Raw genomic sequence first — 25,370 nt, 5'->3', positions numbered from 1 at the left:
GATTTACACCACCGTCAGGACATTCTCCCTCAGGTACTGACGAAGGCAGTGAACTTAAGGCCATCTATCGGCAGTCAAAAACCTCAGCGGCAGAGCCATTCCGCCCCCCCTCCTCGATCCAGCCACCACAACCTTATCAAAATGGCCTGACTTGATGCGACAAACTTACTTGCTGAGGTTTCAACAAGTAGCATCCCACAGCCAGCCAGCCACCCGCCCATCCCGGCAGCACGGCTCAGTATTCCTAACCCCAGCAACCTTACCTACTGTCCTAGCCTCTGATGCCTTCACAACACCCACAACCCATCAGTACTCCTCGAAGCCCAGCTCTTCCCCCTAGCCACATCAACACTTCGTCTCCTCCTCCTCTACCCAGGTTAACAATATGCCCAACACCCACACCTCCATGAGCCGTAACTTCAAAACCCACAACCCCACGTACCGTAACTCCAGCACCTACAACCCCACGTACCGTAACTTCAACACCCACAACCCCGCGTGCCGTAACTTCAGCACCTACAACCCCCTACGAGCCGTAACTCCAATACCCACAACCCCACGAGCCGTAATTCCAACACCCACAACCCCACGTAGCGTAACTCCAACACCCACAACGCAGTGAGCTGTAAATCCGGCACCCACAACCCCACGAGCCGTAACTCGAACGCTCACAACCCCACGTGCCGTAACTCCACCACTCACAACCCCACGAGCTGGAACGCCAACAACCATAACCCCATGAAACGTGACTTCAATACCCACTACCTCACGAACTGCATCTCCAACACCTACAACCCAAACAGCTGTAGCTTCAAACACCCATAACCCCATGAGCCATAACACTAGTCCTCACAAATTCAAGAGCATTAACGCCAGCTGTCACAACCACACGACTCCCAGCAGCATCTTACAACCGCCTTCATAACGCTACAAACCTTTATTCTAACCCTCACAACTCTCATGACTCCACCTGCCTTGACACTAACCGTACAAGCCGTGAGTCCAACCATCACAATCCTACGAGTTGTAACACAAATCCCCACAACCCCATCAAGCCTTAACAACCCAATCAACCTTAACAACACTACGAGACTTAACACCAACCATCACAACGGCACGAGAAAACACACAACCTTTACAACCCTCGGCACAACACACAACGCCATGCCACACACACAAAAAACCCTCACAACCCTATGACCCGGAACTCCAACTCCAACCACCCTACAACCACCTGACCAGCCGGTGTCCTTAATGTGGGCATAACCCACCCGTGGCGGTAGCCAGCAGCGTCCTCACACCAGCACGTGACGGACTTCACCAGCAACACCACCCGTGCGAGGGGCACCTCCCCAGCAGGAGGACGTGACACGTCCACCACCGTCCAGTGACCGCTGAACCCATGCATTAATAACCAACGCCTGTGCTGCGCGCCCGTCGTCCACCCACCCCTGGCCGTTACGCCGGGAAGTACTCCCAGCCCAGCTGCTCACACTCTGGCTAGAAAAACTTGCCCCGCTCCGCCGACCCACTTTATGAACTAACACGAACACCACACACAACACACACACACACACACACACACACACACACACACTGCCAACCGGTGGCACCGACAGCAACGCGCAACCCCTCACGTTCGTCCCCTCTGCCACGAACGTCTGAGAAATCTCAGTCGAACAGCAAGAACCCACACAGCACTGTTTACGTTGATATCAGGATCATGAGGAAGAATAAGGTTAACGCACTTTCTTTGGGAAAGGAGCCACAAGGCCCGGAAGGGGCCTCCCACCAGGCCCTTGGAGGGGTCTACTACCACCACATCAACAAGGGGCCACCACCAGGCCCGAGAGAGGTCACCACCTGGCCCTGGAAGGGTCACCAACGCAAAGCATTGGAAGAATCTGCCATCAGGCCCTGCAGGAATCTTCCACCAATCCCAGAAGGGGTCACCACCAGGCCCCTGATGGGGTCTGCATTCAAGACCCAGGAAGGGTCACCACTAGGCCCTGGAGGGTTTTCGTTGCCAGATGGGTGCAGCAGATACACGAGACAAACCTCTTGAGACTCTGTTCAAGACATCGGTGGAGATGGACTAAAAGCGCCAAGGAAATGGAAAAGGGTAAACGTACGTAATACCTAGTAGAGAAGCGGGAAAGAGGCTTTAATCTACATGCCGGTCTCTACCGACTGTCGTCTGTAAATTTCTGGAAAACGTAATCAGAAAGCAAACGGATGACCTTCTAAAGAGAAGAAATTAGCTAAATGACAGACAGCATCATCTCATGGTCATGTGTAACGAACCTCCAAGATTTATGCGAGAGATCCGAGTACTGTCAGACAAAAGGGAAGGCTTCCATACAACTTGACAGATCTTGGTGGAAGGGAACAAAGAAAGCAAGTTAGAGGAGCCTTCTCAAATTCGGTGGGGGCTACCAGTGGAGTGCCCCAGGGTTCTCTTTTGGGACAAATAGATCTTGGTGGAAGGGAACAAAGAAAGCAAGTTAGAGGAGCCTTCTCAAATTCGGCGGAAGCTACCAGTGGAGTGCCCCAGGGTTCTCTTTTGGGACAATTACTCTTCTTGATCTATGTAAAAGACTTATCAGAAGGTATGGACTCCTACTTGAGTATGTTTGAAGATGATGAAAAGGTCAAGGAAGTGAAAAACGTGGAGGACTGCATCAACTTACAGACTTCAAAGTCGGTGTGTTACATGGTCGATGAAGTTCATTCCGAGGAAATGCATTTGAATCAATGAGGACGAATAACAGCGAAAGAAAACCTCGATAAAATCATCACCTAATACGAAATAAAGCTGTAGGAATCTGTGTGAGAAAGACTCAGAATTCGACATCGGCCCTAGCCTGTCACCAGAGTCCTACCTTAGAAGAATAGTTAAGGAGCCAAATTGTCTGTTTACAAATACTAAATCTGCACTTAAGTCTATGGATGAGCAAGTCTTCAGCATGCTGTTCACATCCTACATCAGGCCAAAACTAAAACATATTTCTCAAGCTTGGTCACCGCACCTAAAGAAGCACAAAGAGCTGAAAGAGACGGTCCAGAAGACAGCAACACAGATGGTACCAGAAATGAGAGTTGCAGCCTGGAATCTACTAACCTTAGAAGAGATGTGAGATGTGACCTGATCACAACCTTTAAGGTTTTCAAGAAGAATGATGATGTGGACAGTGACCAGTTCTTACAGAGATGTACAGCTACAACAAGACTCAGTATGTATGCAATTACGAAAAAAGAAAACGTGAAAAAGTATATTTATAGTATAAAGGAGGTGGTTGAGCGGAATAATATGACTGAAAACATGATTAATGAAGAGAGTTTTCATAAATATAAGAAACTGCACGATACGTGGTGGCTGGTAGACAGCCACCGACCAGGAAGGCATATTACTGGTACTACCCGCCGGGCCATCGGGAGGGTCACTGATGGCTGCGTAGTGAGCCAGCATATCAGTGGTTGTCCAGTGGCACTCCTTTGACCCAGTAGCTGTCTTTCCTTTCTGCCTCACCCACACGTGGGCTGCTGTCCACAAAGATATAATCTCCCTTTTTGCCACACATAACACATGACAACACTTAAACAACTCGGTCTTTCTAACTCTAGACCTTTCTGCTGTGAGCGCTATGCGTTAGGTCTGCCTTTTGGCGGCTAAATGGTAGGAGCAATAGGTAGTAGTAGTAGTAGTAGTAGTAGTAGTAGTAGTAGTAGTAGTAGTAGTAGTAGTAGGTAAGAATATTGGAAGGGAGCATTTGGCAGAGGTAGTAGGTAGGAACATTAGCTGGGAGCATTAGGTTGGAGCCTCTGAAAACGCTCCGCTAGAGCTGTCGTCTGCCAGTGGCCTGTTAAGGGGTGAGGCACTCAAGGCTAAGAAGCGGCACTGGAATTCACTAGCTATGGAGACTGTTTTGCCGTGACCAACCCCTTGAGGGGACATCACGAGTGCAGCAAAACTACAGTACAACTACGCACGCAAATACAATACGAATGTCATCCAGCGGGGAAATTAGTTGCTGGAATCTATACGTGAGATGAACGTGGGAATCAACATCGTACCTATCTTGTTATCAGAGCTCCAGCTCAGAAGAACTGCAAAGGACACTAAACTGCCGACTGGAAAATTGTAGAGGTTTTTAAGAGCATAGATAAGCCTTTAAAGGTTCTGCAACCGTTCACTAAGAACATTAGATCAAAGCTAGATAATATTCCTCACGTCTTATCACCGCACTTACGGAAGCACAAGAACCAATATACTGAGGTGAAGAGAGGGGCAACAAAGATGAGCGGATTACGGTGAAAGGTTAGAAGCCAAGAAGTAACCCAATATGGAAGAAAGAAAAGTCAGAGGTGACCTGATCACAACGTTCAAGTTTCTGTAACTGGCGAATACATGGTGACGTCTTCCGGGGTTTTCATACCTACAGCCCGAGCTGTTGAGTTGGGTCGTTGGTGGACCAAACTGTTGGAAGCCGCAGCCCTCAGGCCCACATAGCCCCAACAGCCTGGCTGGTCTGGTACACTTTGTAGGTAATTATCCAGTACATACTTGAACTTCTCATCCGTTCATCCCACGATGCTTCTGATAGTGGCTAGTAAGATGGCGAGTCTAGGGCACCGGATATTTGAGTTTTTCCTCTCTCTTTTTGTGCATACTGCACCGTTGGATTTCAAAGGTCATATTTCACAAACTCTTCCATCATGCCCGTCATGCCAGAAAGATGTTATTTCCGAACGTAAGGTGGGAATTATACCTTCTAGGGTTCTCTAAGTAAACATGGTGATATACCTCCCCGTCTACGCTGCTGGGGGTATGCCATGCCTCAGAGATTTCAGCGAACGAGTTCTTCAGAAAAAAAATGCAAGGACAGAGCAACCAGAGCCAATGATACGAAACTTAACCAGAAACTTGTCTGAAAACATGCAAAGAAGTACTATTTATAGTATGAGGGGTAATGGATGACTGGCCTGAGGTACGTTAGTCAGAACACAGTAAATACTGAAAATACATTAGCTTAAAGAGTTGCATGACAACAAAGAAAGGTCAACAGATGGAGTCAGTCAATGCACATCTTCCTCCCCGTACTGTACAAACAAGCAAATACGTACACGGGGGGGACGTCTTCAGCATACAACCATCCAAGAGTTAAGACCCCTGAATGCAGACGAGACACGCTGAAAGGGAAGAGAGGCCCTGAGAAGAACACTGTAGGGGGGCACACACCCACCCTGGAGTGCCCAAGGTCACGGTGCGACGGGGTGTGGTTGATGGTCAAGGGAACACTGGCGTTCATGATGGTAATTTAGATGAAGAAGATAATAGATTGTAGTCGACTGGTGGTGGGGAGGGAACGAGTCAAGCGACAGGTGTGGAAGGGAGAGTAAGGATAGCCTCAAATGTTCATCAAGAATGTTTGGATGCAACACTACTTTCCACCCTTCACCTAAAGCCTGTCACACTTTCCACCGTCTGACCTGTGACATTACAGTGAACAAGAGGCTCGAAATCATTCTTCTCTAGAGCATCTAGCAGCAGAAACTATCAACATCTTTCTTCTCTAGAGCATCTAGCAGCAGTAACTATCAACATCTCCCTTCTCTAGAGCATCTAGCAGCAGTAACTATCAACATGTTTCTTCTCTAGAGCATCTAGCAGCAGTAACTATCAATAGCTTTCTTCTCTAGAGCATCTAGCAGCAGTAACTATCAACATGTTTCTTCTCTAGAGCATCTAGCAGCAGTAACTATCAACAGCTTTCTTCTCTAGAGCATCTAGTAGCAGTAACTATCAACATCTTTCTTCTCTAGAGCATCTAGCAGCAGTAACTATCAACATCTTTCTTCTCTAGAGCATCTAGCAGCAGTAACTACATCAGAACATCCTAGTCATCCTTTCCAACAAAATTCTCATGTCAGTAAACAATACAAGTTATTTTCCTGCCGGTAGATGTACAGGTAGGTGGAGAGAGATCTCACTACCTTGTACATGGAGGGCAGCAAAGATTAAATCTGGCCTCCTAACATAGGACTTCGTCACAGACTAACCTGGTCCTCCTCCTCGCCTGGTACATTCATATTTTCTTCCTCGACTCCAGTACACCTACACTATGTGCCACCGTCATAGGCAGTCCCTCTCTCTCGCCCATCATCGACCATGACCTTTGCACTGCAAGACCTACTCTCTCTCTCTCCCCTCACTAACCCTTGATCAATTTCACGTCACGGCCAACGCCTTCCCTCACTCATGTTCACTCTCTCCTTTCAGCTGCCACTCCCCTTACTTCTTCCATCCGTTGACCTTCCCTCACTCTTCGTGGCCACTTCCATCGCCTCTCTCTCTCTCTCTCTCTCTCTCTCTCTCTCTCTCTCTCTCTCTCTCTCTCTCTCTCTCTCTCTCTCTCTCTCTCACTGTCACTCCAGGTAAAAGCAGTTAACCTCACCCAGCCATCCATCAACGTTACATTGATTCAATCAATTAACCCGCGCTCACTACCGCTCCAGTCGTCCTCAATGGGACTCGTCCCACGACCATAAATCAGTTGGGGTTGAAAAGAAGCCACAACAGGAGGATAACCAGGCACGAAGGGCGAAACGTGATACACAAAGGCACGTGAGAGGGTATGACGAGGACACCCACGCCCCTCCACTCGTGTAGTCGTGCTATGACGCAGTAAACTGGCCCTCTACCGTCTACCTCGATACGTGAGGACCCCCTTCCCGTACGTGAGGGGCCCCCTCCCTCCCGACACCTCCCCAGTGGCAGGGCTAATTACGCCATCCACCTCCTCCCGGGGGAGTCCGCTCGGCACGCCAGACTATACCGGCCCTTCGGGAGATCCCCACCAACACCACAACCTTACGAAGGGTCAGGTAGCTGGAGACCTGCTGCTCTCACCACAACCTTACGCGGGGGCTAAACTCAGCGACAGCCCTGACCAGCAGGCTAAGACAGCAGCCCTGACCCAAGGCGACATGACCTAGGCAAGCGGGGACGAACCTGGCTACAGCGGCCAGGGTGAACCCACCCGGCCCTTACGTGGATGGACGACGAACCTGGTTACAGCGGCCAGGGTGAACCCACCCGGCCCTTACGTGGATGGGGGACCAACCTGGTTACAGCGGCCAGGGTGAACCCGCCCGGCCCTTACGTGGATGGGGGACCAACCTGGTTACAGCGGCCAGGGTGAACCCACCCGGCCCTTACGTGGATGGGGGACCAACCTGGTTACAGCGGCCAGGGTGAACCCGCCCGGCCCTTAGGTGGATGGGGGACCAACCTGACTACAGCGGCCAGGGTGAACCCACCCGCCCTTACGTGGATGGGGGACCAACCTGGCTACAGCGGCCAGGGTGAACCCACCCGGCCCTTACGTGGATGGGGGACCAACCTGGTTACAGCGGCCAGGGTGAACCCACCCGGCCCTTACGTGGATGGGGGACCAACCTGGCTACAGCGGCCAGGGTGAACCCACCCGGCCCTTACGTGGATGGGGAACCAACCTGGTTACAGCAGCCAGGGTGAACGCATCCGGCCCTTACGTGGATGGGGGACCAACCTGGCTACAGCGGCCAGGGTGAACCCACCCGGCCCTTACGTGGATGGGGAACCAACCTGGTTACAGCGGCCAGGGTGAACCCGCCCGGCCCTTACGTGGATGGGGAACCAACCTGGTTACAGCGGCCAGGGTGAACCCACCCGGCCCTTACGTGGATGGGGAACCAACCTGGTTACAGCGGCCAGGGTGAACCCACCCGCCCTTACGTGGATGGGGAACCAACCTGGTTACAGCGGCCAGGGTGAACCCACCCGGCCCTTACGTGGATGGGGAACCAACCTGGTTACAGCGGCCAGGGTGAACCCACCCGGCCCTTACGTGGATGGGGAACCAACCTGGTTACAGCGGCCAGGGTGAACCCACCCGGCCCTTACGTGGATGGGGAACCAACCTGGTTACAGCGGCCAGGGTGAACCCACCCGGCCCTTACGTGGATGGGGAACCAACCTGGTTACAGCGGCCAGGGTGAACCCACCCGGCCCTTACGTGGATGGGGAACCAACCTGGTTACAGCGGCCAGGGTGAACCCACCCGGCCCTTACGTGGATGGGGAACCAACCTGGTTACAGCGGCCAGGGTGAACCCACCCGGCCCTTACGTGGATGGGGAACCAACCTGGTTACAGCGGCCAGGGTGAACCCACCCGGCCCTTACGTGGATGGGGGACCAACCTGGTTACAGCGGCCAGGGTGAACCCACCCGGCCCTTACGTGGATGGGGAACCAACCTGGTTACAGCGGCCAGGGTGAACCCACCCGGCCCTTACGTGGATGGGGAACCAACCTGGTTACAGCGGCCAGGGTGAACCCACCCGCCCTTACGTGGATGGGGAACCAACCTGGTTACAGCGGCCAGGGTGAACCCACCCGGCCCTTACGTGGATGGGGAACCAACCTGGTTACAGCGGCCAGGGTGAACCCACCCGGCCCTTACGTGGATGGGGGACCAACCTGGTTACAGCGGCCAGGGTGAACCCACCCGGCCCTTACGTGGATGGGGAACCAACCTGGTTACAGCGGCCAGGGTGAACCCACCCGGCCCTTACGTGGATGGGGAACCAACCTGGTTACAGCGGCCAGGGTGAACCCACCCGGCCCTTACGTGGATGGGGAACCAACCTGGTTACAGCGGCCAGGGTGAACCCACCCGGCCCTTACGTGGATGGGGGACCAACCTGGTTACAGCGGCCAGGGTGAACCCACCCGGCCCTTACGTGGATGGGGAACCAACCTGGTTACAGCGGCCAGGGTGAACCCACCCGCCCTTACGTGGATGGGGAACCAACCTGGTTACAGCGGCCAGGGTGAACCCGCCCGGCCCTTACGTGGATGGGGAACCAACCTGGTTACAGCGGCCAGGGTGAACCCACCCGGCCCTTACGTGGATGGGGAACCAACCTGGTTACAGCGGCCAGGGTGAACCCACCCGGCCCTTACGTGGATGGGGGACCAACCTGGTTACAGCGGCCAGGGTGAACCCGCCCGGCCCTTACGTGGATGGGGAACCAACCTGGTTACAGCGGCCAGGGTGAACCCACCCGCCCTTACGTGGATGGGGGACCAACCTGGTTACAGCGGCCAGGGTGAACCCACCCGGCCCTTACGTGGATGGGGGACCAACCTGGTTACAGCGGCCAGGGTGAACCCACCCGGCCCTTACGTGGATGGGGAACCAACCTGGTTACAGCGGCCAGGGTGAACCCACCCGGCCCTTACGTGGATGGGGGACCAACCTGGTTACAGCGGCCAGGGTGAACCCACCCGCCCTTACGTGGATGGGGAACCAACCTGGTTACAGCGGCCAGGGTGAACCCACCCGCCCTTACGTGGATGGGGAACCAACCTGGTTACAGCGGCCAGGGTGAACCCACCCGGCCCTTACGTGGATGGGGAACCAACCTGGTTACAGCGGCCAGGGTGAACCCGCCCGGCCCTTACGTGGATGGGGGACCAACCTGGTTACAGCGGCCAGGGTGAACCCACCCGGCCCTTACGTGGATGGGGAACCAACCTGGTTACAGCGGCCAGGGTGAACCCACCCGGCCCTTACGTGGATGGGGGACCAACCTGGTTACAGCGGCCAGGGTGAACCCACCCGGCCCTTACGTGGATGGGGGACCAACCTGGCTACAGCGGCCAGGGTGAACCCACCCGGCCCTTACGTGGATGGGGAACCAACCTGGTTACAGCGGCCAGGGTGAACCCACCCGGCCCTTACGTGGATGGGGAACCAACCTGGTTACAGCGGCCAGGGTGAACCCACCCGGCCCTTACGTGGATGGGGAACCAACCTGGTTACAGCGGCCAGGGTGAACCCACCCGGCCCTTACGTGGATGGGGAACCAACCTGGTTACAGCGGCCAGGGTGAACGCATCCGGCCCTTACGTGGATGGGGGACCAACCTGGCTACAGCGGCCACGGTGAACGCACCCAGCCCTTACGTGGATGGGGAACCAACCTGGTTACAGCGGCCAGGGTGAACCCGCCCGGCCCTTACGTGGATGGGGGACCAACCTGGTTACAGCGGCCAGGGTGAACCCACCCGCCCTTACGTGGATGGGGGACCAACCTGGTTACAGCGGCCAGGGTGAACCCACCCGGCCCTTACGTGGATGGGGGACCAACCTGGTTACAGCGGCCAGGGTGAACCCACCCGGCCCTTACGTGGATGGGGAACCAACCTGGTTACAGCGGCCAGGGTGAACCCACCCGGCCCTTACGTGGATGGGGGACCAACCTGGTTACAGCGGCCAGGGTGAACCCACCCGGCCCTTACGTGGATGGGGAACCAACCTGGTTACAGCGGCCAGGGTGAACCCACCCGGCCCTTACGTGGATGGGGAACCAACCTGGTTACAGCGGCCAGGGTGAACCCACCCGGCCCTTACGTGGATGGGGGACCAACCTGGTTACAGCGGCCAGGGTGAACCCACCCGGCCCTTACGTGGATGGGGAACCAACCTGGTTACAGCGGCCAGGGTGAACCCACCCGCCCTTACGTGGATGGGGGACCAACCTGGTTACAGCGGCCAGGGTGAACCCACCCGGCCCTTACGTGGATGGGGGACCAACCTGGTTACAGCGGCCAGGGTGAACCCACCCGGCCCTTACGTGGATGGGGAACCAACCTGGTTACAGCGGCCAGGGTGAACCCGCCCGGCCCTTACGTGGATGGGGAACCAACCTGGTTACAGCGGCCAGGGTGAACCCGCCCGGCCCTTACGTGGATGGGGAACCAACCTGGTTACAGCGGCCAGGGTGAACCCACCCGGCCCTTACGTGGATGGGGAACCAACCTGGTTACAGCGGCCAGGGTGAACCCACCCGGCCCTTACGTGGATGGGGAACCAACCTGGTTACAGCGGCCAGGGTGAACCCACCCGGCCCTTACGTGGATGGGGAACCAACCTGGTTACAGCGGCCAGGGTGAACCCACCCGGCCCTTACGTGGATGGGGAACCAACCTGGTTACAGCGGCCAGGGTGAACCCACCCGGCCCTTACGTGGATGGGGAACCAACCTGGTTACAGCGGCCAGGGTGAACCCACCCGGCCCTTACGTGGATGGGGGACCAACCTGGTTACAGCGGCCAGGGTGAACCCACCCGGCCCTTACGTGGATGGGGGACCAACCTGGTTACAGCGGCCAGGGTGAACCCACCCGGCCCTTACGTGGATGGGGAACCAACCTGGTTACAGCGGCCAGGGTGAACCCGCCCGGCCCTTACGTGGATGGGGAACCAACCTGGTTACAGCGGCCAGGGTGAACCCACCCGGCCCTTACGTGGATGGGGAACCAACCTGGTTACAGCGGCCAGGGTGAACCCACCCGGCCCTTACGTGGATGGGGAACCAACCTGGTTACAGCGGCCAGGGTGAACCCACCCGGCCCTTACGTGGATGGGGAACCAACCTGGTTACAGCGGCCAGGGTGAACCCGCCCGGCCCTTACGTGGATGGGGAACCAACCTGGTTACAGCGGCCAGGGTGAACCCACCCGCCCTTACGTGGATGGGGAACCAACCTGGTTACAGCGGCCAGGGTGAACCCACCCGGCCCTTACGTGGATGGGGGACCAACCTGGTTACAGCGGCCAGGGTGAACCCACCCGGCCCTTACGTGGATGGGGGACCAACCTGGTTACAGCGGCCAGGGTGAACCCACCCGGCCCTTACGTGGATGGGGAACCAACCTGGTTACAGCGGCCAGGGTGAACCCGCCCGGCCCTTACGTGGATGGGGGACCAACCTGGTTACAGCGGCCAGGGTGAACCCGCCCGGCCCTTACGTGGATGGGGAACCAACCTGGTTACAGCGGCCAGGGTGAACCCACCCGCCCTTACGTGGATGGGGAACCAACCTGGTTACAGCGGCCAGGGTGAACCCACCCGGCCCTTACGTGGATGGGGGACCAACCTGGTTACAGCGGCCAGGGTGAACCCACCCGGCCCTTACGTGGATGGGGAACCAACCTGGTTACAGCGGCCAGGGTGAACCCACCCGGCCCTTACGTGGATGGGGAACCAACCTGGTTACAGCGGCCAGGGTGAACCCACCCGGCCCTTACGTGGATGGGGAACCAACCTGGTTACAGCGGCCAGGGTGAACCCACCCGGCCCTTACGTGGATGGGGAACCAACCTGGTTACAGCGGCCAGGGTGAACCCACCCGGCCCTTACGTGGATGGGGGACCAACCTGGTTACAGCGGCCAGGGTGAACCCACCCGGCCCTTACGTGGATGGGGAACCAACCTGGTTACAGCGGCCAGGGTGAACCCACCCGGCCCTTACGTGGATGGGGAACCAACCTGGTTACAGCGGCCAGGGTGAACCCACCCGGCCCTTACGTGGATGGGGAACCAACCTGGTTACAGCGGCCAGGGTGAACCCACCCGGCCCTTACGTGGATGGGGAACCAACCTGGTTACAGCGGCCAGGGTGAACCCGCCCGGCCCTTACGTGGATGGGGGACCAACCTGGTTACAGCGGCCAGGGTGAACCCACCCGGCCCTTACGTGGATGGGGAACCAACCTGGTTACAGCGGCCAGGGTGAACCCACCCGGCCCTTACGTGGATGGGGAACCAACCTGGTTACAGCGGCCAGGGTGAACCCACCCGGCCCTTACGTGGATGGGGAACCAACCTGGTTACAGCGGCCAGGGTGAACCCACCCGGCCCTTACGTGGATGGGGAACCAACCTGGTTACAGCGGCCAGGGTGAACCCGCCCGGCCCTTACGTGGATGGGGAACCAACCTGGTTACAGCGGCCAGGGTGAACCCACCCGGCCCTTACGACGACTTCATGCCTCTGTTGGTATCACCTGGGATGACGAGGAGGCGTGGGGCTAGCGCTGCAGCAGGTGTACAGGTCGTCTGGAGGGCGGCCCGCGCAGACATCGAACTCCAACCATGAATACCCAAACTTCTTTCATTATAATGATCCCTTTGTGAGGTTATAAAAGAGAAGTTACCACCAAGGGTAACATTAAGCTCGGAATGTAAGATTTGAGGTTCCCATTTCATAATATTTACTGATCATCTTAGATGAATAAGAGGCTGGCGTCTCGTAACTACTTTCGTTCGTCCATAAGAATCACTGAAATAATCCTACCTCTCTACTGAGCCCTCGACATTGAGATGCAGTCCACGGAGAGGTCATAACAAGTGGGTCTCAGACTGCATCACTCGCGTACGTAACCTATTCCCTTGCCCTACACTGTACCAAACGTCCCCAGGAGCTGTGACGCTGATGACAGCACGAAAACAAACTCCCCCTCTTTCACCATCATAATGCTAGCGTTTGAAATTAATATGTTCAATTTGACGACTAAACCTTCACGGACATCCCCAAACCGGAAGTCTTTTATTATTCCTTTTGAGGTTTCAAGTCCAGGTCAGAACACAAGGGCGTGCAAAGAACAACAGACTACTGGATCCTTTTAAGGCCCTTTGGGATGATATCCGGAAAACGTCAAGATGATAAAACTTAAAAACTCATACCTTAAGAGAGGAACACTTGTACGCTACGGTGGTGCAAATGTCGTCAGTCGTTAACATGAAACGAAGTCTTTCTCAAGTCTCCTCGTGAACACATCTATGGAGCTGCTTCCTGCCAGTACTATAATTTGTAGATCCATCACTAAGTTACCAGTCCCGTTGAAGACCGAGCCTTCGCCTCATTCGAAGAAAAACGAGCTTTGTATCCATTACTGCGGGGTAAAATCAGACATATCCTTCCTTCAATAACACCTTGGATCGAGGCTGAAAATCATTTTTGTAATTTTGAAAATATTTGACAAAATCATCTCTGAACCATTTTCTTTTTCCATTAAAGTCGTATAGCCGACTCTCATGAGATCTGTTTCTCAGCTCGGTATGAATGCAAGTTCCTCGCCGTTATACCCAATTTTGTCATTTTCTTTTTGTTTTTTTCTTCAAGGAGAGTGACCAAAACTGATCCCAGTATTCAAGGTGGAGAGGCACCAGTGAATACTAAAGAGTAAGTATGAGCTTAACCTTGAATCGAATGCGCTACCTATGACGCCTAGAATTTTGTTCGGCTACATTTTTTTTTTCTACATCTAAGCAGCACTGCTTACTTGGCTTTAGGTCATCGGAGAGTATTGCGCCAAATCTTTTCCCTCATTCACCTTTTGTATCTCAGGAGAATTCATACTGTAGCTTGCCTTCTTCGTTTCTACTACTGATGTATAAAACTTTGGTCACCTGTGAGCTCAGTATCATTTTGTCTATTCCAGCTTGCAGCTGTATATGTTAAATGTCTGTTATAGCTTTACCTTCCAGCTTAGTTCCTTTGTGTATACTGAAATCTTGCAATGTCATTTACATATACGAAAAAAATAAAAAAAAATGATGCCAAAACTGATCCCTGTGGCACACCACTTGTTACGTCCAACCATTCTGAGGTTTGACCGTTCATCACAATACTCTTACTTTAAGGCCAGTCAATCAATTTTCCAACTACAGCATTACAAACTCATCTATAATGTGATACGGCCAGTCAGTCAATTTTCTAAACCCGGAAGTACAACCCCATCTCTAACATCCGACAACTTCTGCTAGCATTCTCTGATGCAAGACTTGCTGATAATTCTATCATAATGGAAATCAAGCAAATTTGTCATACACGAAGGGTTTCGTTAAAAAAAAAAGAAAAAAAAAAACAATCGTTCAATGGCGAACCATAGAATTATATAATATCTTGTCTCTAATGATGGCTTCCAAAAGTTTAAAGACTATGGACGTCAAGCTAACTGGGCAATAATTACCAGGCAGGGACTTACCCCTTTTTTTTTTTTTTTATCAGAGTTTGGCAAAATTTTAATTCTCTGGAACTTTATAGTTTGTGACAAAGACAGACTAGTACATTGCCTACCTATCGCTGTTCTTAGATAAAGCTTATCCAAGATCTGCCGTTTTATTTACTTGCATTCTGTTGAAAGCTGACGCTAGTGTATTTCGAACGTGCATGTCAGTATGTTGCAAGATGTTCTCCTCTGCTTGCAATGGAACTGAATCTGGAACTGTGAATTCAGTTGTAAAAAATATAAAAAAAAAAAAATCTGACTTGCGCATACTCAGGGATTTCTACAGTTACTGGACCAACTGAGTGGGTTATGACTCCCTTGCTTCTAAGTATAAAGTTCTTTAGGGTTTCCTTTGCTACTTGCTATACGCTTCATAACGAATGTTTTTCATATAAGTTCTTATATTTTTCTGGGTACAGATGACTTTCTTGTAAGCTAATTTCTTGAGAAAAATATGTAGTTCTTAGCTTCACCGTTCCACTTACGAGGTCAAAATGTTAAAGAGATGAACGAGTTGCTGGATCATGTGACGTATTGGCGGGAGGCTTAACAAACACCATCACCAGATAACTAACTGTTATGGTTGTGTGATGTACGGGGGGCGCGGCAGCTCCCGGCGAGAGTCCCCCGCCAGCCGGGCCAGCCGTCCACCACAGAGCCACTGGGGAGGCTCCAGCAGCCGGGTCTCCCGCAGCCACTCCTACAGCGGCGACGACCTCCAGGCAGACGACGTGACCCGCAGCCTCGGGGGCCTGAGCCTGGACCGCCAGAGGAGGGAAGAGAGCCGCAGCCGAGCTGCCACCGGCACCAGGATGCCATACATCCCGTTCCAGCGGGTCCAGCAGAGGAGGAGGAAGCCTACCCTCCCGCCTACCAACCCTGAATTTCGCCTCCACAACTTCAGGTAGGTGTGTCGACCCACAACTTCAGGTAGGTGTGTCGACCCACAGCTTCAGGTAGGTGTGTCGACCCACAGCTTCAGGTAGGTGTGTCGACCCACAACTTCAGGTAGGTGTGTCGACCCACAACTTCAGGTAGGTGTGTCGACCCACAGCTTCACGTAGGTGTGTCGACCCACAGCTTCAGGTAGGTGTGTCGACCCACAGCTTCAGGTAGGTGTGTCGACCCACAGCTTCACGTAGGTGTGTCGACCCACAACTTCAGGTAGGTGTGTCGACCCACAGCTTCAGGTAGGTGTGTCGACCCACAACACCTAGGTTTTCGTGGGTGTCAATGGACGTCTCCCTCATCAGAAGACGTCTCTGTTATGGGTGAGGTTAACCATGGGAATAGCGTCAACATGTGGGGTTCCAAGGGTGTTGCAGTGCGGTTGTCGCTAAGGTGTTTCTTACATCGCTTCCCTCAGTCCAAAGACGCCCCCACCCCCTCACCACAATTCTCCACACCAGGTACAATGACACCAATGAAGATTAAACTTGGACGATATAGTAACGAATATAGTGCACAGAGAAATGGAACCATCACAACACCCGACTACAGTTCAATCCACCTGAAGCTACGACGTCGTCAAACGTATCTGTAACGCATACATCACAGAGGTCACCGAGAAATGCTCCCACACGTCACAAACGCCAACCACACGTTCACGCACCACAAAAGTTCCTCCCTCAACAAACACAATCTACACCATGGACAGGAGAGCGACTGGAACCCGTGTTAGGCCTGGATACATGGCGGACTAATCACATATAACAACTGCCCACACCCAGCCCCTGACCAAACACGGCAGCCTGCTCCTGACCACATGACCCAGCCCCTGACCAACCACGGCAGCCTGCTCCTGACCACATGACCCAGCCCCTGACCAACCACGGCAGCCTGCTCCTGACCACATGACACAGCCCCTGACCAAACACGGCAGCCTGCTCCTGACCACATGACCCAGCCCCAGACCAACCACGACTGCCTGCTCCTGACCACATGACCCAGCCCCTGACCAACCACGACAGCCTGCTCCTGGCCACATGACCCAGCCCCTGACCAACCACGACAGCCTGCTCCTGACCACATGACCCAGCCCCTGACCAACCACGACAGCCTGCTCCTGACCCCATGACCCAGCCCCTGACCAAACACGGCAGCCTGCTCCTGACCCCATGACCCAGCCCCTGACCAACCACGGCAGCCTGCTCCTGACCACATGACCCAGCCCCTGACCAACCACGACAGCCTTCCCCTGACCCCATGACCCAGCCCCTGACCAACCACGGCAGCCTGCTCCTGACCACATGACCTAGCCCCTGACCAACCACAACAGCCTGCTCCCGACCACATGACCCAGCCCCTGCCCAACCACGACAGCCTGCTCCTGACCACATGACCCAGCCCCAGACCAACCACGACTGCCTGCTCCTGACCAACCACGACAGCCTTCCCCTGACCACATGACCCAGCCCCTGACCAACCACGACAACCTGCTCCTGACCACATGACCCAGCCCCTGACCAAACACGACAGCCTGCTCCTGACCAACCACGGCAGCCTGCTCCTGACCACATGACCCAGCCCCTGACCAACCACGGATGCCTGCTCCTGACCACATAACCCAGCCCTTACCAACCACGGAAGCCTACCCCTGACCAATCACGACAGCCTGCTCCTGACCACATGACGCAGCCCTTACCAACCACGGAAGCCTACCCCTGACCACATGACCCAGCCCTTACGAGCCACGGGCGCCTGCCCCTGACCAACCACGGACGCCTGCCCCTGACCACATGACCCAGCCCCTGACCAACCACAGCAGCCTGCTCCTGACCACATGACCCAGCCCTTACGAGCCACGGACGCCTGCCCCTGACCACATGACCCAGCCCCTGACCAACCACGGACGCCTGCCCCTGACCAACCACAGCAGCCTGCTCCTGACCACATGACCCAGCCCCTGACCAACCACGACAGCTTGCTCCTGACCAACTAACCCTGGCCTGGTCACTCCGTACGATAATTACTTTAACTACCAGTAACTTGAAATAAGTCCTCCCTTATAAAGTCTACGGTTCCTCAACATATGAACTTATACAACTAAAATACGAAAACGTCTGAGAAAAAAAAAATAAAATAGAATGGAACTGAAAATTCATATTTCAAGCTAGTTTCAGGTGTGATTTCCCGCTTATTTCAGTTCCATCTGGTCTTGCCTGTTTCTGTAACAAAGTTTCCCATGTTGCAGTTGCAAAGTTCCGCTAGATTCAGTTCCAAAGCCGCGCCAGTTTCAGCTGCAGAGCCCCGCTAGATTCAGTTCCAAAGCTGCACCAGTTTCAGCTGTGCAGCGCCCCGCTAGATTCAGTTCCAAAGCCGCGCGAGTTTCAGCTGTGCAGCGCCCCCGCTAGATTCAGTTCCAAATCCGCGCCAGTTTCAGCGGTGCAGCGCCCCGCTAGATTCAGTTCCATAGCCGCGCCAGTTTCAGCTGTGCAGCGCCCTGCTAGATTCAGTTCCAAAGCCGCGCCAGTTTCAGCTGTGCAGCGCCCCCGCCAGATTCAGTTCCAAAGCCGCGCCAGTTTCAGCTGTGCAGCGCCCCGCTAGATTCAGTTCCAAAGCCGCGCCAGTTTCAGCTGTGCAGCGCCCCCGCTAGACTCAGTTCCAAAGCCGCGCCAGTTTCAGCTGTGCAGCGCCCCGCTAGATTCAGTTCCAAAGCCGCGCCAGTTTCAGCTGTGCAGCGCCCCCGCTAGATTCAGTTCCAAAGTCCTGCTGATTTCAGTACCACAGTGCCGCCAGTTTCAGTGGTCATTAAGGCTATTTTTTTCTCCGCTAATCAGTCGAGGATCACAACTGCACACTGTAAATCACGTAATTACAGAGGGGAACACGAGATAGCCGTCTCCTATCACCAGTAATTGGATAAACGTTGCCAGGAAAACACGTTAATCCATTCCACGAAAAACGAAAAAAAAAAAAAAAAAATTGTCAGAACGGAAAGTTGACGATTCAAAGAACACTGAACGAACAAAACCAATATCCTTGTAAACCATTTGCAAAAAAGAACAAACTTTTGTTCATTCTCTAAAAAGAAACAAAAAAAAAAAGAGATTTTGTTCAAAGTATTAAAACTGGAAGAATAGGCTTTGTTTAAAGCCTTACCATGAGAGAACAGATTTTGTTCAAAGCCATAGAAATGAGAGAACAAATCTGTTCAAGGCCTTGCAAACGAAATAACAGACTAAAATAATACTAAAAAGATACATAATTTCTAAACTATATAAAGAATAATTCAAATCTTAGAAAAAATATAGACATCGTTCTAACCCTATAAAAATAGAAAACAGGTTTTCTTCAAGTTCAAACTCTTAGAAAATGAAAGAACAGACTTCCTTCAAACCCCCTAAAAAATAATGGGCGGCTTTATTCAAACTTAACAAAATAAAAAGTAAGAAAAAAAAAGAAAATAGATTTCGTTCAAACCCTGGACAATGAAAGAACAAATTTTGTTCAAATTCTAATAAGGGAAGTGAACGACTTCCTTTAAAACTACAATACAAATATGGAAGAACAGATTTCCTTCAAACACTGAAAAAAAAGAAAAAAAATAGCCTTCAAAAAACGACAGACGTCTTTCATAGCCTAGAATATGAAAAGACCAGACGTCGTTTGACAGTTCCAACCCTAACAGTATTAACAAAAAGAATTCACCTTCTCACCCTTCAAAAAAAATATATCACAATGGTATTTCAAGAGACATTTTACAATCTTACAAAAGATGGCTCTTACTTGTACATCATAACACATAAATATCATTGCAAACTGACTCCACAAAGAACAGCCAATTCAATACAAATTTTTGACATTAGTTTAGAGGATAATGAAGTGTGTGTGAAATGACATTGTTTTGATTTGAAAAACTGCAGCATCGAATATAGGACTCCCACTTGCCCGACGCTTTGCGACTAAATGCTTGTCCTTCCTCGCCACCAGCAGTATGCGCCACATCCTCTTAAAAAAAATGTTATCTGAACAAGTTTAACGCTTGAGAAATCCAGGCGAGGTGTGTAGCGCACAAGCGACTGCGTTCAACGCAAAGGCGATGTGTTAAACGTAAAGGCGACTGGTATACAGTGCACAGGCGACAGTGCACAGCGCAAAGTCGAACTATGTACAGCACAAAGACGACTAGGTACAGCACAAAGACGACTGGGTACAGCACAAAGACGACTGGGTACAGCACAAAGACGACTGGGTACAGCACAAAGACGACTGGGTACAAAGCAAAGTCGACTGTGTACAGCACAAAGTCGAACTATATTTAGCGCAAAGACGACTGTGTACGGAGCAAAGACGACTGTGTAAAGCGCATAGACGAGTGTAAAACGCTAAGACGACCGTGTACAGCGCAAGACGACTGTGTACAGAGCAAAGAAGACTGCGTACAATGCAAAGACGACTGTGTACAGCGCACAGACGACTGGGTACAGCACAAAGACGACTGGGTACAGCACAAAGACGACTGGGTACAGCACAAAGACGACTGGGTACAGCACAAAGACGACTGGGTACAGCACAAAGACGACTGGGTACAGCACAAAGACGACTGGGTACAGCACAAAGACGACTGGGTACAGCACAAAGACGACTGGGTACAGCACAAAGACGACTGGGTACAGCACAAAGACGACTGGGTACAGCACAAAGACGACTGGGTACAGCACAAAGACGACTGGGTACAGCACAAAGACGACTGGGTACAGCACAAAGACGACTGGGTACAGCACAAAGACGACTGGGTACAGCACAAAGACGACTGGGTACAGCACAAAGACGACTGGGTACAGCACAAAGACGACTGGGTACAGCACAAAGACGACTGGGTACAGCACAAAGACGACTGGGTACAGCACAAAGACGACTGGGTACAGCACAAAGACGACTGGGTACAGCACAAAGACGACTGGGTACAGCACAAAGACGACTGGGTACAGCACAAAGACGACTGGGTACAGCACAAAGACGACTGGGTACAGCACAAAGACGACTGGGTACAGCACAAAGACGACTGGGTACAGCACAAAGACGACTGGGTACAGCACAAAGACGACTGGGTACAGCACAAAGACGACTGGGTACAGCACAAAGACGACTGGGTACAGCACAAAGACGACTGGGTACAGCACAAAGACGACTGGGTACAGCACAAAGACGACTGGGTACAGCACAAAGACGACTGGGTACAGCACAAAGACGACTGGGTACAGCACAAAGACGACTGGGTACAGCACAAAGACGACTGGGTACAGCACAAAGACGACTGGGTACAGCACAAAGACGACTGGGTACAGCACAAAGACGACTGGGTACAGCACAAAGACGACTGGGTACAGCACAAAGACGACTGGGTACAGCACAAAGACGACTGGGTACAGCACAAAGACGACTGGGTACAGCACAAAGACGACTGGGTACAGCACAAAGACGACTGGGTACAGCACAAAGACGACTGGGTACAGCACAAAGACGACTGGGTACAGCACAAAGACGACTGGGTACAGCACAAAGACGACTGGGTACAGCACAAAGACGACTGGGTACAGCACAAAGACGACTGGGTACAGCACAAAGACGACTGGGTACAGCACAAAGACGACTGGGTACAGCACAAAGACGACTGGGTACAGCACAAAGACGACTGGGTACAGCACAAAGACGACTGGGTACAGCACAAAGACGACTGGGTACAGCACAAAGACGACTGGGTACAGCACAAAGACGACTGGGTACAGCACAAAGACGACTGGGTACAGCACAAAGACGACTGGGTACAGCACAAAGACGACTGGGTACAGCACAAAGACGACTGGGTACAGCACAAAGACGACTGGGTACAGCACAAAGACGACTGGGTACAGCACAAAGACGACTGGGTACAGCACAAAGACGACTGGGTACAGCACAAAGACGACTGGGTACAGCACAAAGACGACTGGGTACAGCACAAAGACGACTGGGTACAGCACAAAGACGACTGGGTACAGCACAAAGACGACTGGGTACAGCACAAAGACGACTGGGTACAGCACAAAGACGACTGGGTACAGCACAAAGACGACTGGGTACAGCACAAAGACGACTGGGTACAGCACAAAGACGACTGGGTACAGCACAAAGACGACTGGGTACAGCACAAAGACGACTGGGTACAGCACAAAGACGACTGGGTACAGCACAAAGACGACTGGGTACAGCACAAAGACGACTGGGTACAGCACAAAGACGACTGGGTACAGCACAAAGACGACTGGGTACAGCACAAAGACGACTGGGTACAGCACAAAGACGACTGGGTACAGCACAAAGACGACTGGGTACAGCACAAAGACGACTGGGTACAGCACAAAGACGACTGGGTACAGCACAAAGACGACTGGGTACAGCACAAAGACGACTGGGTACAGCACAAAGACGACTGGGTACAGCACAAAGACGACTGGGTACAGCACAAAGACGACTGGGTACAGCACAAAGACGACTGGGTACAGCACAAAGACGACTGGGTACAGCACAAAGACGACTGGGTACAGCACAAAGACGACTGGGTACAGCACAAAGACGACTGGGTACAGCACAAAGACGACTGGGTACAGCACAAAGACGACTGGGTACAGCACAAAGACGACTGGGTACAGCACAAAGACGACTGGGTACAGCACAAAGACGACTGGGTACAGCACAAAGACGACTGGGTACAGCACAAAGACGACTGGGTACAGCACAAAGACGACTGGGTACAGCACAAAGACGACTGGGTACAGCACAAAGACGACTGGGTACAGCACAAAGACGACTGGGTACAGCACAAAGACGACTGGGTACAGCACAAAGACGACTGGGTACAGCACAAAGACGACTGGGTACAGCACAAAGACGACTGGGTACAGCACAAAGACGACTGGGTACAGCACAAAGACGACTGGGTACAGCACAAAGACGACTGGGTACAGCACAAAGACGACTGGGTACAGCACAAAGACGACTGGGTACAGCACAAAGACGACTGGGTACAGCACAAAGACGACTGGGTACAGCACAAAGACGACTGGGTACAGCACAAAGACGACTGGGTACAGCACAAAGACGACTGGGTACAGCACAAAGACGACTGGGTACAGCACAAAGACGACTGGGTACAGCACAAAGACGACTGGGTACAGCACAAAGACGACTGGGTACAGCACAAAGACGACTGGGTACAGCACAAAGACGACTGGGTACAGCACAAAGACGACTGGGTACAGCACAAAGACGACTGGGTACAGCACAAAGACGACTGGGTACAGCACAAAGACGACTGGGTACAGCACAAAGACGACTGGGTACAGCACAAAGACGACTGGGTACAGCACAAAGACGACTGGGTACAGCACAAAGACGACTGGGTACAGCACAAAGACGACTGGGTACAGCACAAAGACGACTGGGTACAGCACAAAGACGACTGGGTACAGCACAAAGACGACTGGGTACAGCACAAAGACGACTGGGTACAGCACAAAGACGACTGGGTACAGCACAAAGACGACTGGGTACAGCACAAAGACGACTGGGTACAGCACAAAGACGACTGGGTACAGCACAAAGACGACTGGGTACAGCACAAAGACGACTGGGTACAGCACAAAGACGACTGGGTACAGCACAAAGACGACTGGGTACAGCACAAAGACGACTGGGTACAGCACAAAGACGACTGGGTACAGCACAAAGACGACTGGGTACAGCACAAAGACGACTGGGTACAGCACAAAGACGACTGGGTACAGCACAAAGACGACTGGGTACAGCACAAAGACGACTGGGTACAGCACAAAGACGACTGGGTACAGCACAAAGACGACTGGGTACAGCACAAAGACGACTGGGTACAGCACAAAGACGACTGGGTACAGCACAAAGACGACTGGGTACAGCACAAAGACGACTGGGTACAGCACAAAGACGACTGGGTACAGCACAAAGACGACTGGGTACAGCACAAAGACGACTGGGTACAGCACAAAGACGACTGGGTACAGCACAAAGACGACTGGGTACAGCACAAAGACGACTGGGTACAGCACAAAGACGACTGGGTACAGCACAAAGACGACTGGGTACAGCACAAAGACGACTGGGTACAGCACAAAGACGACTGGGTACAGCACAAAGACGACTGGGTACAGCACAAAGACGACTGGGTACAGCACAAAGACGACTGGGTACAGCACAAAGACGACTGGGTACAGCACAAAGACGACTGGGTACAGCACAAAGACGACTGGGTACAGCACAAAGACGACTGGGTACAGCACAAAGACGACTGGGTACAGCACAAAGACGACTGGGTACAGCACAAAGACGACTGGGTACAGCACAAAGACGACTGGGTACAGCACAAAGACGACTGGGTACAGCACAAAGACGACTGGGTACAGCACAAAGACGACTGGGTACAGCACAAAGACGACTGGGGACAGCACAAAGACGACTGGGTACAGCACAAAGACGACTGGGGACAGCACAAAGACGACTGGGTACAGCACAAAGACGACTGGGTACAAAGACGACTGTGCACGGCGCAGACGACTGTGCACAAAGACGACTGTGTACAGTGCAAGACGACTGTGTACAAAAACGACTGTGTACAGCGCAAGGCGACTATGTACAGAGCAAAGACGACTGTGTACAGTGCAAGACGACTGTGTACAAAAACGACTGTGTACAGAGCAAAGACGACTGTGTACAAAGACGACTGTGTACAGCGCAAGACGACTGTGTACAAAAACGACTGTGTACAGCGCAAGACGACTGTGTACAGTGCAAGACGACTGTGTACAGCGCAAAGACGACTGTGTACAGCGCACAGACGACTGTGTACAGAGCAAAGACGACTGTGTACAAAAACGACTGTGTACAGAGCAAAGACGACTGTGTACAAAGACGACTGTGTACAGCGCACAGACGACTGTGTACAGAGCAAAGACGACTGTGCACGGCGCAGACGACTGTGCACAGCGCAAAGACGACTGTGTACAGTGCAAAGACGACTGTGTACAGCGCAAGACGACTGTGTACAAAGACGACTGTGTACAGCGCAAGACGACTGTGTACAGCGCAAAGACGACTGTGTACAAAAACGACTGTGTACAGCGCACAGACGACTGTGTACAGCGCAAGACGACTGTGTACAAAGACGACTGTGCACAGCGCAAGACGACTGTGTACAGCGCACAGACGACTGTGTACAAAAACGACTGTGTACAGCGCACAGACGACTGTGTACAGCGCAAGACGACTGTGTACAAAGACGACTGTGCACAGCGCAAGACGACTGTGTACAAAGACGACTGTGTACAAAAACGACTGTGTACAGAGCAAAGACGACTGTGTACAGCGCAAGACGACTGTGTACAGCGCAAAGACGACTGTGTACAGTGCAAAGACGACTGTGTACAGCGCAAGAAGACTGTGTACAGCGCAAGACGAC

The 25,370-nt window shown here is 52.8% G+C and overlaps 2 protein-coding genes across 4 annotated transcripts in view; one reads left to right on the top strand and one right to left on the bottom strand.

Annotated features, from left to right (window-relative positions):
• The window catches only part of LOC139765735 (SWI/SNF-related matrix-associated actin-dependent regulator of chromatin subfamily A-like protein 1), a 280,919-nt gene that overhangs the window by 212,066 nt on the left and 43,483 nt on the right, over positions 1-25,370 (bottom strand). The window lies entirely within an intron of this gene.
• LOC139765463 (uncharacterized) overlaps positions 12,911-25,370 on the top strand; it is a 28,131-nt gene continuing 15,671 nt past the window's right edge. For all 3 annotated transcript variants that reach the window (XM_071692839.1, XM_071692838.1, XM_071692837.1), the window contains exon 1: positions 12,911-15,803. In XM_071692839.1, the coding sequence (XP_071548940.1) occupies positions 15,490-15,803 (314 nt within the window). In that variant the 5' untranslated portion in view covers positions 12,911-15,489. The remainder of the gene's footprint in view (positions 15,804-25,370) is intronic.

The sequence above is a fragment of the Panulirus ornatus genome, chromosome 55 (genome assembly GCF_036320965.1).
Source record: "Panulirus ornatus isolate Po-2019 chromosome 55, ASM3632096v1, whole genome shotgun sequence".
Taxonomy (NCBI): Eukaryota; Metazoa; Arthropoda; class Malacostraca; order Decapoda; family Palinuridae; genus Panulirus; species Panulirus ornatus.
This window is presented reverse-complemented; position numbering and strand designations above follow the sequence as displayed.